Source organism: Vicugna pacos, chromosome 20 (genome assembly GCF_048564905.1).
Source record: "Vicugna pacos chromosome 20, VicPac4, whole genome shotgun sequence".
NCBI lineage: Eukaryota > Metazoa > Chordata > Mammalia > Artiodactyla > Camelidae > Vicugna > Vicugna pacos.
The window spans coordinates 15154223-15168061 of NC_133006.1; the positions used below are offsets into that span (position 1 = coordinate 15154223).

General features: G+C 52.0%; 2 protein-coding genes across 12 annotated transcripts; one reads left to right on the plus strand and one right to left on the minus strand.

Moving 5' to 3' along the window:
• Positions 1-933: 933 nt before the first annotated feature.
• On the minus strand, positions 934-11410 carry KLHDC3 (kelch domain containing 3). Of its 7 annotated transcripts, XM_072944975.1 has the most exons (15): positions 10339-11119; positions 8834-9046; positions 8479-8655; positions 8211-8326; positions 7957-8028; positions 7634-7847; positions 7468-7554; positions 7220-7328; positions 7019-7092; positions 2839-2986; positions 2661-2727; positions 2479-2583; positions 2114-2188; positions 1881-1998; positions 934-1468 (listed from the first exon to the last, which is right to left on the minus strand). In XM_072944975.1, the coding sequence occupies exons 2-15, from the start codon at positions 8985-8987 to the stop codon at positions 1332-1334; spliced, it is 1653 nt and encodes a 550-aa protein (XP_072801076.1). In that variant the 5' UTR covers positions 8988-9046; positions 10339-11119; the 3' UTR covers positions 934-1331. The 7 variants fall into 7 exon arrangements, with proteins under 7 accessions (XP_072801076.1, XP_006202232.1, XP_031544424.1 ...); XM_031688564.2 differs by lacking the exons at positions 934-1468; positions 1881-1998; positions 2114-2188; ... (1 more) ...; positions 2661-2727; positions 2839-2986 and adding exons at positions 5043-5677; positions 6817-6895; positions 11255-11391 and having other exon boundaries at positions 10339-10412; XM_006201990.3 differs by lacking the exons at positions 934-1468; positions 1881-1998; positions 2114-2188; ... (2 more) ...; positions 2839-2986; positions 10339-11119 and adding exons at positions 5043-5677; positions 6817-6895; positions 11255-11410.
• Positions 9083-13312, plus strand: MEA1 (male-enhanced antigen 1). 5 transcript variants are annotated; one of them, XM_072944978.1, is made up of 4 exons: positions 9083-9380; positions 12174-12450; positions 12537-12639; positions 12924-13312. In XM_072944978.1, the coding sequence occupies exons 2-4, from the start codon at positions 12184-12186 to the stop codon at positions 13073-13075; spliced, it is 522 nt and encodes a 173-aa protein (XP_072801079.1). In that variant the 5' UTR covers positions 9083-9380; positions 12174-12183; the 3' UTR covers positions 13076-13312. The 5 variants fall into 5 exon arrangements, with proteins under 5 accessions (XP_072801079.1, XP_015092914.1, XP_015092913.3 ...); XM_015237428.3 differs by lacking the exon at positions 9083-9380 and adding an exon at positions 11619-11715; XM_015237427.3 differs by lacking the exon at positions 9083-9380 and adding an exon at positions 11677-11759.
• Positions 13313-13839: the final 527 nt, after the last annotated feature.

Sequence of the window (13839 nt, forward strand, 5' to 3'; positions counted from 1 at the left end):
TCTATCTCTGGGCTCCATGGGTATACCCTCTTCAGATCTACTTCCAGCTCATTTTCCTTCCTGATGTGTCTAATCTGCCACTTAATCATAAAGTCTGTAACTTCAAATAGTATATTTTTCATTAAAAAATTTTTTTAATCAAACTAATTTGGTCCTCTTTTTCATTAGCATACCTTTTCTTTCATCATAAGACTTTTTTTTTGTATTTTATACTTCCAACATCTCAAGTCTTGCTGGTTTGATTTTATTGCCTATTGTTTCTTACGACTCCTGCTCATGGTAGTTTCTTTCCTCGTGCGCTTTATGTCTTCACTGTAGGCTCATATTCCTTGAAATTCTATCTGAAGGAATTCCTTGAGGCCTAGATTTAAAGTTCAGTCCTCAAGAGAGGATTGTATTTGGTTCTGCCAGGTACCTAGAGAGACCATCAACCTGAGATCCTTGTAAACTTAATTGTCAGCTTGAGGATTTTCCAGCCCACATTAGTATGAACTGTCCACCCCAACAGTACTGAGGGGGGAAGGGTATGCTCAGTGGTAGAGTGTATACCTAGCAAGCACAAGGTCCTGGGTTCAATCCCCAGTACCTCCACTAAAAATAATAAATTAAAAAACCCAATTACCACCCCCAAATAAAATAACACTAAAACAAACAAACAAAAAAACCCAACTACTGGGAGCCAGCTGTGTTTACAAGTTATTGGGGAAGCTCTTTGTCCCACATCCTACCACCCCTTGAATCCAAAATCAAAGCTAAGGAGGTGAGTTGTGGGATTGGTTCCCTCTCTGAATGACTGTTTCAGCTGTTGGATTTAAGTAGGATGGGTCTCTGATCTGACTTCCCACTCTGTGGGAACCTTAGGTTTATTGCCTACCTCATATGTCCCTGAAACAATAGTTCTACGCCACTCACAAAAGAAACAAAATAAAAAGATGAGTAATAAGAGTGTTTATGAACTGGCTCCTACAGAGTCCCAGCCCTGGGAGTCACTGACAGACTCTATGGCCTTCAACTGGCCTCAAGATCACTCACTGGTCCTTCTCTTTCTACACCAGAATCATTATTTTAAGGCACGGATGGGAGAAGGACACTAGAATATTATGAAGCAGATCCAAGCAGGGCAAGTGTGGCATGGCAGAGGGCTGACCTGCTCCTCCTGTCAGCCCTGGGGCAGTCAGAGAGCCCTCTAGTCATCTCCGAGCCAATCTAGTTCCAAGGCAGATGTGATTCTCGCCCTTGAATGGGAAAGAATCAGAACAGGGCAAGCCCAAAGGTGTCCCCACAGATGCATTTCTCACTGGGGTAGTGGCAGAGCTGAGGACAGTTCCTTATTACTCTTTGCTCAAAGGGAGATGTCTTCTGTCCTTGCCTGCATTTCGGCGCCTCTTTCGACTCAAAAAGCTCTCTAACTTCTTGCTGCGTTTCAGCTCCTTGAACTTTTCAGCGAGGACCAACTGGCGCTGCTCAGCTGGAGCACAGGAAGAAAAAAAGCTGGTAAGCAAAGAAAGCCCCCTTTCCCTTTCCCCAGGCCCGTAATTCTTAACCACTTTGCTCGAATACATAACATATCCGGAGTTCACCGGTGTGTGGAAGCAAGGTGACTCCTATGATTCTACTCTTTCTCAATATGAGTTTCTTCTCTGTGCCCAACCTAACAAACAGAGATACGAGTGACACTTCCTGACCATAGTCTAATTAGGGATACAGGAATGGTTATACACAACCCTGCCCTACTATTTCTACTTTCCTTCAACTTACCATAGGATCCAGCCTTCATGCCTCCCTTAGGGAGCTCATAGGCCCCCAATACAGCATCCTGCCACTATGGCCACCCAACCCCCATCCCTGTAACTAGTCGGTCATAGCTGTGCCCTACTCACATTTCTTCAGGAAGTACGGCCGATGGCCCTGCTGGGCCTGAGCCCGCCGTTCCTGCTTCAGTGCCAGGCGCAGCTCCTGCTGCTGCTTCCGTTCCTGCTGCGCCATTTCTTGCTGCTCCTGATGAGCAAAGATGAGATTGGGGGGACAGGTGAATAGGAGGGACTGTGAATCACCTTCCACTTCTACCTGCTCTCCCTACTTCCCCCTCCCTGGGTAATTCTCACCTACTCACCATTCGCTGAAGCAGCTGCTGCAGTTTCTCATGCTCCTCCCCTGAACGGCGCTTCTTCAACTGCTTTTTCACAAGCTCCACATTGAAAGGTGAATATGATGGTTAGCATTCTGTAAATGTTAGCTAAAACTTTGTGCCTAGCGTTATTCTAAGAGATTCACGTGTTAACTCAATGACACTATGAGACAGGAATTATTATCTCTTTCTATGATTAGGAAACTGAAGCAGAAATTGGTTAAGTAACCTGCCAATGATGACATCAGCTAGTGAACTGATGCACCCTACTCCCTTCTGCCAGACTCCCTAACCTGTGCTCTAGTTTTCCACCCCTCGGAGTCCCCACAAACCAGTCCCATGCTACACACCTCTTTCTCTCTGGCTCGGATGTCATTTAGAAATTTATATGTTTTATCAAACACCTCAGGATTATATTCCCCTGACAGATCGTCAAAGCGGGGGTCCCGGGCTACCTTTGGAGAGAACAGAGAATATAAAAGAATTGTTCGGTGTCCTTTCACTTAGAAAGTGCTTACTGCCTCCTCCTCACCTTCTTACTGATGGGGACAACTTGACGCAAAAATGGCACCCGGACCTTGGATGACATTTCCAGAGGCCTACAGGGAAATCAAAGGACAGGTCACAGGCCTCCCACCTGCCATCCAGGAAAGCAGACAATTACTCAAGGTCCCAGGTATCCTCCAACTGGGACAGGCCTTGCTCCTCACCTGTGCTTATCTGCAACACACGCTTTTTGGACAGGTGGTCTAGAACCTTGCTTCTTAGTGCTGTTTCCAGTTACCAATTGTTTGAATGTCTTAGTCCCCATTTGGTTCTGCAATTCCAACAGCTCCTCAAATGACATGTTAGATGTGCCTGTGGAAGTGGGGTGGGGGGACCACAAGATGTTCAGCTCAGCACCTTCCACTGCTGCAAAGACACCATCCCATCCTTACTCCTTAGGTCACTGATCCTTTCCAATATCCTAACCTTAAGGCCCATCACTGCAGGTCCCGGGCAGCACAAGTTGTAACGGTGCTACACTGACACCTAACTCCCCATCTGTTCCCGTTACCTGGGGCCTCATCTTGCTAAGGTGTATATGTAAGGCTGGAGGTGGACCAAGCCAGTTTCTTCTTTTTCATCTTCTCTCTTTTGGGGGGAGGAGGGGTGATTAGGTATGATGATGATGATGATGGTGAATTTAATGGGGTTACTTGAAGATTGAGCCCATGACTTCGTGCATGCTAAGTATGTGCTCTACCACTGAGCTATACCCTCTTCCCTTTCATCTTCTCTTTTAAATTATTCCTTTGCAGGCTTCCCCACAAGGGCTCCTGCCTCCCTTGCTCAGGTACCACTGTCATTATTCTGGTTCAGAATACTCTCAACACCTCTCACTTTTATCAGTGCTCTAGCCTCCTAACTGCTCTCTCAACTTCCACTCTCAATCCTCTTGAAGCTATGCTCCCCAGAGAGAGACATCGAAAATGCAAATCCGATCTTAGCACTCCCACCTTATTTCCACATACATATCCTTCAGATCAGAACTCAAAATTCCCCAATGGCTTCTATCTTGCTCAAAATAAAAGCTATAGGCTTTGTAACAGCCTGAAACCCCCACGTGACCAAAACCCCATATTGTCTCTAATCTTCCTACTCCTTTCCAGTCGACTGGCATCCTAGCAGTTCTTAAGCAGGGAGGTATGTTCCCATCTTAGTTCCTTTGCACTTAATTTTGCCTCTGCTTGGGAACACTTCCTCCAGATGTATTTATTACTTGCTCTCTCACCTCCTTCAAAGTATTTCTCAAATGTCCCCTACTCAGCGAGGCCTTCTGTGATTACTTAAAAACTGTAACCCTGCCTCTGCTTTCTCTTCAAAGCTCTTATCATTTTTTTGAAAAACTGGGATACAACTCATATACCATATAATTCACCATTTAAAGTATGTCATTCTGTGCTTTATTGTCTTTTCATATACCAACTTGCTTGGTTTTTGTTTTTTAACCCCTAAAAGGTAAGAGAACTTTTTGGGGTTGCTTTATTCACTATTCTCTCTTAAGCATCTAGAACTGTACCTGCATACAACAGATGCTCAACAGTGTTTCTGAAATTTGTTGACTCCTGACCTACTATTCCCCAACCATCCATGCCCTTTCCTGACTGTGCTTTTGAACATCCGTTTTCTCCCTGCGCAAAACCCTCATCCTCCCTTTAAGAAACTGTTCAGGATGTCCTAATCCAGGAAGCATCCTCTCTCACTCCCCACTTTCCAGTGCGTTGGGGGGCGCCCCAGTGTTTGAGTCTGTCAGAGAATTGAGCAGTCTCATGGTGACGGCGTCCACAGGGTTAGAGCCCACACCAGACTCTTGAGTTACTGGGCGCCGGGCGGGCACCGCCGTCTGGATCCTCTCCCCGCCCCCAGCGCCCACGCTACCCCTCAGCCCAGCGCCGTGCCCTCACCCTTCCGCAAGTCTTCGGACTCCAGGCCCTTGGAGTCCTCCCAATCATCCTGGGCCCCACCAGGAGACTCGGCAGCCGCCCAGTCGCGAGAGCTCGCTCTCGGCATCCGTTCGTGCGGCGCGGCGAAGACGAATGGCGCTACTTCCGCTCCAGCGGCCCTCGCCCCGCCCCTTCCGGTGTCTATGGGAGGCCGAGTACACGCGGCACAGGACAGCAGAGCAGAACCTGCCCACTGCTGAGCCGCCGGGCGGGGTCAGACGGGCTGCCCTTGGGTTCTGGGCCTAAGAGAGCGCCCACTCGAGGTAAAGTCGCCACCTTTCCGTCGCATGGCACTGTCCGCGCCGATGAGAGACTACGTCCAGCCGTCATGATGTCTAGTTGCCTAATGCTCTTGGCTGAGAAGCCAGAACCTCAGCACTCTGCCCCCATAGCACACTCCTACCATCCCCATCATATTCCACAAAAGATCACACGTATGGAGATTTTTATTTCATTTTTATAAAATCGGAGCTGGCTGAGAGCGTCAGGGCGCAGCAACAGCTTAAGGAAGGGTGGGATTATCTGCTGGTCCTTGCCTCCCCAGGTAAGGGAGAAGGAGGTTTCATGCCAACAGCTGCAACTCTCAGCTCCCAATCAATGCCCATGGCTCAAGCAGGGGGAAGGAGTGGAAATACGGGTAGGGGGGAAGCTCCTGAGGCTCAGACACTGCTTGCTTCTCCCTTCACCCCATTCCCTTCTTCTATTCCCAGCAGAGCATGGCTGGCATGGGGCAGAGCAGAGGCCCAGGAGCAGCTGGAGGGAGGTGGATGGGACAGAGCACCAAGGGGAAGGGGCCCTCGGCCCAAGGAGGAAGGGACCTAGCCCTCCCCACCTACAGCTCCCCACTGAGTTCACAGCACAGAAAACATCTCTAGTCCAACAACTCCATGTGGAGGTATACCGAGTCCAGGGTCCAAAGGGGCAGGCGGGTGAGAGATGGGCAGGGGCAGTGGAGACAACAGCAGGCTCAGGAAGGGAGGTGGCAGAAACTTCCCCCTATCCATGGGAGGAGACGATGGGGCGACTGATATTGCTGTTGGTGGTCATGGCATTCAGCTCCCACCTGGAAGGCCAACAATGACAGGCAGAAAGGACAGAAAGGGGAGCCTCCACCCCCAAGCCCAGAATTGCTTGAACAAAGCTATGAACATACCAGTCCCTTCTACTTCCTAAAGCTCAACCACCCACAGCCACCTCTGCCTTACAGCCCTACTAGGTTTAACAATTAGTCACCACCCACCACCAAATCCAGTACCACCCACTCCTCCACCTGCAAGCTCATGTGGACTTCCTGTTTGCTTACATATTTGTATTCTTGTGCCCAACACTTGGAGAAAACCACCTGTGTATAAATCTCAATAAACTTCCCAACCTACCTTTCCTCCTCTGCTCAGATCCAAAACGAAAGCCTATCCCCCTCACTCCACCAGGAATGCCCCTTTGTGCTCTCAATTCCCATCCTTTTAAGGCTCTGACTTAGCTCTCACATCCTCCCTGAGGCCTTCTCCACCCATTCCACCACATTAAAATTAAGTCCCTCTCTTTTTAGCAATTCTATCACTCTACATAGATTCACCAAGTACCTCCTTACACCAAGGCTACAGTCTACTTGGTATTAGGTACTTGCACATGTGTCAATCCTGGGCTGATCCGAGATCCATCAGTTCAACCGTGTATACTCTGTCACTAAATACTGAACACAGAGACCCTCAGCAAGTAAGAGTTAAATTGAACTGATACAAGGAGAGGGAAGTGTCGCAGAATGACCCAGAAGGGCACAATTATACGCAAAATAACTTAGTGCTTGATCTGGACCTAAGAATGGAATTCAAAGGCAAGTAGCTAGGAAGGACCTCCCTTAATTCTGGAACTGATGTGATCCAGAAGCTCTGAAACTTGTCTTTACTTTGCAGTTAGGTTCTAAGATTTAATCAAACTTTCTCAGCACATTAACAAAAACTGAATAAGCAGGTCTCAGGAAGAAGTGATGTTTCTGAGCTTGGTTTGAAAAACTGGATTTTTTTTTCCCCACACAATTTACCGTGCTGACAGTTTTATATTTCCTTCCAGCTCACTCTCCACAAGCACACTACATCTCCAGCAAAACAAAACCTATCTCCCCCATCCTGAGACCAAGCCAGTCAGGTCATGCCTGTGCTGCCCACTGACTTCAACCCATCCCTTTCTAACCAGTCACTATACCTGATGTCATGGGGCAAACAGGACTGGTCCAGGTTATACTGAATCACAGCCAGTTTGCACAGAGTCTTCAGACTAGGGCCTTAAAAGGAGGAGTGGAGAAGAGGGAGATGGTCAAAGCTGAGGAAAGAGCCCAGTCCTCGATATCACCACCCAAAGACAGGCACCCTGATGACATGAGCACTTTGGGAATAAGTGTACTTACTAAAGTCCAAGATGTGTAAGTCAGAATGATCTATGAGGTCAAATTCATCTCCCAGGCCTTCCTCAGGAGACGGACTGTAGGGATCAAAAGAGAGATGAAGGAAGGAGCAGAGACGACCCACGAGACCCTCTCGCTCAAATGTCTCCCAGGTGAGTCACAGGCCGAGACCCTTCCTGGATCCCTCCCCTCTCTCCTCCTAACCTGGTGCCCCCAAAGAGGACAATCTTGTCACCAACAATACAGCAACACTGGCGCCGGCGGGGACATGGCCCCTTCCCTTTCGGTTCAATCTTTTTCCAGGTAAACGACACTAAAAAGAATTTATATGGTGGTTCAAGGCCTGCCTACTCCAGATATCCTCTCCACCCACGCACCTCACCTATTCAGGATTATTCTCCCCCTTGCCCGAAATTCCTCTTTGTTCCTCCTTTAAAGGCAGTGCTCTTTACCAGGGTTAAACTTCCAGAGGTCATGGAAGTGTCGGTTCAGCCTTGCATTATAGCCACCAAAAATGTACAGCTCCCCATTGTAGCCAACTGGAAGGAGAGAGGAATGTTAGGAGCGTGGGGACAATGGGTGGGAAGGGGACTCGGTGGGGATGGAACAGACACTCACAAGCTGAGTGGCTCCGGCGCCCCTCAGGAAGCACTGGGGTGGGTGGACAGTCCAGCCAGGCCTCAGTCCTCGTGTCAAAGACGCGGATGCGGTTGCAGTAAATCTCGTTGTTGGAATGGAATGGCCCAAAACGGTCGGCGCGGCCCCCAAAGACATACATGTGACTGCCCAGCATTGTGGCCGAGTGGAAGTCCCTCCAGCGTGCAGGGTTGCCCTGGGCAGGAGCAGGGTGGGAGGGGAAGAGGGTCAGCTTTCACTGTTTGAGCTCCCTATGGTTTCTTCAATTGAGGGTGGGGACCTGGGAGAGAGGAAGAAGGGCAGACCTTTGTACAGATCAGGGTCCACGTCATGGTGCTGGTATCCAGCTTGTGAATGTCATTGGAAAAGCAGTCCGCCTGAGAGGGAAGAGAGAGGAAGTGAAGGAAGGAATAAATGAGGGGCAGTGGTCACTCTCTGGCCCTCCATCCCTCCCCACTCAGAACCTGCAAGCAAACCAAAGCCTTCCACTCCACGACCTTCAATTCCCCTTCCACTTTCTCATTCCCACCCTAAACCTGTAGTTTCTTCCCAGACCTACCAGCTGCTCGTAGCCCCCGAAAATGTACATGGTCTTGCCCAGGACACAAGCCGAATGTCCATCCCGGGCCCCAGGAACTGTTCCTGACACTCGGGGTGTGGACCACTTGTGAGTATCTGAAGGAGGGGAGAGGGTGGGCCTGGTAAGCAAGTTGACACTCTCTCCTAGACTCTGGGGCGCCTTACTCCCAGCCCCCTCAGCCCACACCCTTCCCAGCCCCACAAGGCACCAGCTGGCAGAACATAGCCTCTCCAAGACCCATACTCACTGACATCAAAGGCATAGAGCACGTTGCAGGCCCCTTCGGTGTCATTCCGCCCGCCCCAGAGGAAGACCGTGTCATCGATGAGGACAGTTGAGTGTCCATACCTCATGTAGGGTACCACGGGAGCCTGCCCGCGGGTGGCAGGTCTCACCGGGGGCAGCTTTGTCCAACGCAAGGACACTGTGGGCACAGTTCTGCTCAGCCCTGGGAACCCCCCTTCAGGCTGTCCACCTTTTCCCAAACCAGATACTCATTTCCCCCACTCCCTTTGGCCACAGGGATCACCATCAAACCTCATTCAGCTGCCCGTTGCCCTCCCTGACATGGGCACCCAGGGAGGGTCCCCAAATTAGCTTACCTGCATTGAAAATGTGCACATCAATCTGACGCAGCGTCTCATAGTCTTCACCGGAGCAGTAACCCCCGAAGGAGTATACCCGGTGCCCGACAGCCACTGCAGCATGGTTCACCCTGCGGGGCCCGCCCTCCAGGTGCACTGTCCACCGTAACATCCCCTGGGCCACTGGTTACAGCAACATGCCCCCCCGGCACGGCCTGCTGCCTCTGCTACCTGCACACAAATTAGGGCCACGGGCTCCTCAGACGAGGCCTTTGCCCGCCTCACTGTGACTCTGCCCAAGACTAGCCCTTGCCTCTAAGTGTCACCCTGGTGGCCCTCCCACACAACCCCTCCGCAGCTCAGGTGGCTGGCTTTGCCCCAGGGGAGCTGCCGAGGTCAGGGAGCTAGCCCTGGCCCTGCGTTCTCCAACAGGGAAGGGTGGGGCCAGTCTGACCTGACTGCCAGCTCAGGCTGCTGATCAAGGCTCAACATCGTCATACCCCACTCATGGAGGCGCCACCCCGTCCCTGGCCTGGCCCAAGCTCCAAGCCCCCTTCCCAGGCCGGTGAGTTAGTTCTCTTGTCTCTCTGGCTGTGCTCTGCTTACTGCCACCTCTCTAAGAATCTCTGTGCTCTTTGAGGTGGGGAGAGGGATCTCAAAATACTCAGAGCTATTAATAGCCCAGCCAGCCCCAGACGGTCTATTGAAAGCTGGCATGAGTGCCTCCAAGTAAAAAAGCTTTTAGGCTTTTAGAATGGAATACTCCCTTTATCCACAACAGGGTGGGATTGATCCAGGGCAGGGACCTCCACAGATGGTTGGGACCTCCATGGATGGATAGCTAGGGGGCTCTTGTCAAGCTGAGCTGTTGTCTTCAGGGTCACCCAGGGCCCCTCATAGGCACGAGGAGTTCCTTTGACAGCTGTGCCTGGTATGCTGCCAAGACTAGGAACTTAAGCCAGAAGGGTATGTGTCTACTGGGCATTGACAGAACGGGAGTGAGGAGGAGGGGTTTTCTCCTCTTGCCACTTGCCCAACCCTGCTATTGTGGTAAAGAACGAGCTGTTTCCAGCAGCTTTTCTCCCACTTGGGTTCCTCAGAGGGGCTAAGGATGGGGTGCGCACTGCAAATCAGTGGAAGCAATTGGAAGGAAAGCAAAAATGCCCTTGCGCAGGACAAGAAAAAGACAGCAGGCATAAGAGGTCATGGTCTCTCAATCTGCCAACCTAGTGATAAAGGGTACATCTGGAGGCTCTGTCCCTAGGCAGATCCTGCGACTGGCACTGCCGTCGCTGGCAAGCACCTGCTGGTTTTGGGTGAATCGTTTGCTCCCTCTTCAAGAAGCCCTAGCGGAGGGAAGACCCAGGCAGAACCTCAGGCGCAGAAAAAGCTCAAGTAAAGGAGGCCCCTTGCAAGAAAGACACACAGCTCTGGCTTTCGGCTGGCTTGCCAGCCCCCTCCCCGACCCCACCCAACCTCCCTCAACCCCCCACCCCATGCTTTAAATAGCCACTCTGTCAAACCTGAAATAGCCCCAGCAGGAAACCACTCTCACTTCATTACTCCTGTCCTCAATCCAAAAGCTCTCGGATCTGGACTTGTGGGGACAGATAGGAAGGAGGTGGAAGAGCTTAAGAATGGGAGTTCTTCATCTTCCCTCATAGCTTCTACTCCCCCTTCAGCTATATGAAAGTAAAGAATTCACAGGGGAAGAGAGAAGCAATTCCATCCAAAGGTGGAGAAAAAAAAACTTAGCTTCTCGTCCATAAGTGAGGACAACTCAAGCTCGCGGATGACAAGCCTGCAGGGTCTCAGGAGCTCCTCTTATCCCTGGGTCTCTCCCATCCTCCATCACTGCCGCATTCTCAAGCTTCTTCAAATCCTTTAATGTACCTAACTCCGTTCCTATTCTCTTGCAATTTTCACTCCCCGTTTCTGGCCCTTCTCGAACTCCTGAGGGCTTTGCAATTTTCTCCTTTTTCCTTCTCCCACAACTCCAAGCTCCACTCCGATAGCCCTCTTCCTCTAAGGGATAGAAAGCTAATATTCATTGACCTCTTTCGGCCAGAGATTTTCCTCCCTGTATATGACGCTATCCCTGCCTTCTTCCAGTCATCCGAACCTCCCTTCCCCCACAACGCCAGACACCCCCGCCCTTTGCTTCCGTTATCCTCAGCTTCCCTGTTCTCCTCATAACCTGGTCTTCCTTCCAATTCCCTTTAGGGCTTTCTCTAGCTACCAGGTGTCTCCCATCGATCTCCTCACCATCTTCCCCGAGCCCTCCTTTCCCCATTAACACTCTCCTTTCCCATCATCCCCCTAACTCCCTCCCCACCCCCATCTCATCTCTCTCAGGCCCCTCCCCCACGAATCCAGCTCTAGGCATGGGTGTCCCCAGCCCCTATAATCTTCCTAGTCCCTCAACCCACCCGGGGCTACCTGCCAGGCCGGGCCGGGGCGGGGCCGCGGGTCCTCGCGCTGCCTGCAGCCTAGAACCCGTTGCGCGCCAACCGACGACTCGGTCCCCAACGAGATAAACACAGCCAGGCTCGGACCTTCCAGCGGGCAGCTGTGTGCGCACGTGCAACCAGCGCTAAGCGCCCGAAGCCTACCGGGATTTGTAGTCCACGGGTTTGGGGAGGAACGTGAAGGGATCTCAGGAGTGGGCAAGAGCCGGAGGAGGTTATGCACATGTGCAGTTGTGTCAAAGCCGCGAGACTTCTGGGTGATGTAGTCCTTTGTTGTCTGGGCAGAAGATGGTGGAGGCGGGGCAAGGGGTGAACTATACGTCCCCGCTCGCGTCAATCATGAACGCGGGGCGGGGCTGGGGGACTAGTTGCCCAGGCACGTCCTGCCCCGCCGGAAGTGAAGGTGCGGGTTCGGCCGCGGGCTCTGAGCTGGTGAGGCGCGCGGAAGCACCGGTGCTGAGAATCAGCGGGGGCGGGTAGGGGACGTTGCAGCTGGGGCCATTAGAAGGAGCCCCTGGGGCCTGGAGGGCGTTTGTCAGGTGGTACTGATGAGGACCCTTTGGGGAGGAGAGAAGGGGCGGGTACTCCTTGTCTAGGGGAGCTTGTTTGGCAACCCGGAGTTCCTAAGTGAGTTGGAGGGAGGGGGCATGGCCTCCGGTTGGGCTGTTTTTTGAAGAATTGGCAGAGCAAGGCGGGTGGGCCCCGGCTGGAGATAAGAACCAACTTAAGAGGTGGAGCAACTAGGAAAGGCTGAGGTGGGTGGGGTGCAGGAAGCTTGGGGCGTTTAAATGTTTTGTGGACGCAGGAGGAGACCACGGGAGATGGATGAAAGGCTGACGGTGGACCTAATTTCATCCAGTCCCTCTTCTCCTACCTCCTTGTTCTTGCAGCCCCTGCCTGATGGCAGCAGTAGTTCTAGGGGGAGACACCATGGGTCCTGAGCGTATCTTCCCCAGTCAGACTGAGGAACTCGGGCCACACCAGGGCCCTACAGAAGGTACTGGGGATTGGAGCAGTGAGGAGCCAGAGGAAGAGCAGGAGGAAACGGGGGCAGGCCCAGCTGGCTACTCCTACCAGCCCCTGAACCAAGATCCTGAACAAGAGGAAGTGGAGCTGGCACCAGTGGGAGATGGAGATGTAGTTGCTGATATCCAGGACCGGATCCAGGTATGGTGGAGGAGGCATTGTTCCTGAGCAGGTGAAGCTAGAACCCCTGCAGGGCTGGCCCTGAACTGCCTTCTCCGGCTCTGCAGGCTCTGGGGCTTCATTTGCCAGACCCACCATTAGAAAGCGAGGATGAAGATGAGGGGGGAGCTACAGCATTGAGCAACCACAGCTCTATTCCCATGGACCCAGGTAAGAGATCATTCTTTTATTCTGGAATAATTATAGAGGAAGGGGACTGGTTAGAGCCAGTAAAGGGAAATCACAGAGGAACACCCCATTTCTAAAACAAGTTTGTAATCTAAGATCCAGGTGAAATGATGTTCTTCTAGACTTGGGGGATGAGCAGGCTTGCCTAGGGATAAAAAGGATTCAGTGACCTTGCTAGCCCAAAAGCTCTGGGTTAATTCAGTGAGTGGAGAGGGGAGCTGTTACCATTGTTTCTACCTGCAGCTGGTTTCTGCCTGTAATTTCAGAACACGTAGAGCTGGTGAAAAGGACGATGGCTGGAGTAAGCCTGCCTGCGCCCGGGGTTCCTGCCTGGGCTCGGGAGATATCAGATGCCCAGTGGGAAGATGTGGTACAGAAGGCCCTCCAAGCCCGGCAGGCTGCCCCTGCCTGGAAGTGACCACCCTGAGAGCTGCCTTATCTCCCTGCATTCCAGGCCATAACCAGCACAGGACTGAACACATCCTGGTTGTAATGTCCATCTTCATCTTCCTGTCTCCCTTTCCACACCAAGGCAAATCAGACTTCTTCTCAGAGACCCACTTTATTCAGTTCTGTACATATGGGGACATCGGCCCAAGCCCAACCCACCATAGCATGTATCACTCTGTGGAGAATAAAGCACCCTATGTACACAGCCAAAGGCTGCACTGCCTGCGCCCCTGGAACCTGGGTCCAGCCCTTCCCAGACCCTTGCCCCTTCAAGGTGCCTAAAGTGGACAAGTGAGGGCCTGCCCACCATCATCACAAACAGGAAATAAATAGGTGTTGGGGGGAGCCATGCTTGGGGCACTGCTCCCTGCTTCCTTCCTCCCAGCTTTGGAACCATCAGCACAGGAAAGCAGTCAGCCCCAGGGAGGTCCCTTCCATGTCAGTGATCCCAGGGCTGCTGCTCACCAAAGAGAGGGCACAGGGTGGGTGCTTGTTCATGCCCTTCTTTTGGTCCATCTGGGCTCTATTCACCTATCACCCAGAGCCTCTGGCTTTTCTCCTCCTGCCCTCCCACATTGTCTTGGTCAGGCAGGGAGCAAGAGGAAATCATGCAGCTCTGTCAGCCTGCACACTGCTGGAGCCAGGGGTCTACTTGTGCCTTTGGGGGTTGGCTCCCCTCCAGCTAACTAACTCCAGGGGCCAATGGGGCTTGACAGAACTTTGGTGAGAATC

Excerpts from the sequence above, each read along its gene's own strand:
- KLHDC3 (XM_072944975.1), bottom strand. The coding sequence starts at position 8,987 with ATGTTACGGTGGACAGTGCACCTGGAGGGCGGGCCCCGCAGGGTGAAC. Across the intron at positions 7,329-7,467 it reads CCTCTGGAAGTTTAACCCTG|TGTCGTTTACCTGGAAAAAG; the intron begins GTAAAGAGCACT and ends AATTCTTTTTAG. Across the intron at positions 2,987-7,018 it reads CTTACACATCTTGGACTTTA|GCACATCTAACATGTCATTT; the intron begins GTAAGTACACTT and ends CCACTTCCACAG.
- MEA1 (XM_072944978.1), top strand. The coding sequence starts at position 12,184 with ATGGCAGCAGTAGTTCTAGGGGGAGACACCATGGGTCCTGAGCGTATC. Across the intron at positions 12,451-12,536 it reads ATATCCAGGACCGGATCCAG|GCTCTGGGGCTTCATTTGCC; the intron begins GTATGGTGGAGG and ends CCGGCTCTGCAG. Across the intron at positions 12,640-12,923 it reads CTCTATTCCCATGGACCCAG|AACACGTAGAGCTGGTGAAA; the intron begins GTAAGAGATCAT and ends CTGTAATTTCAG.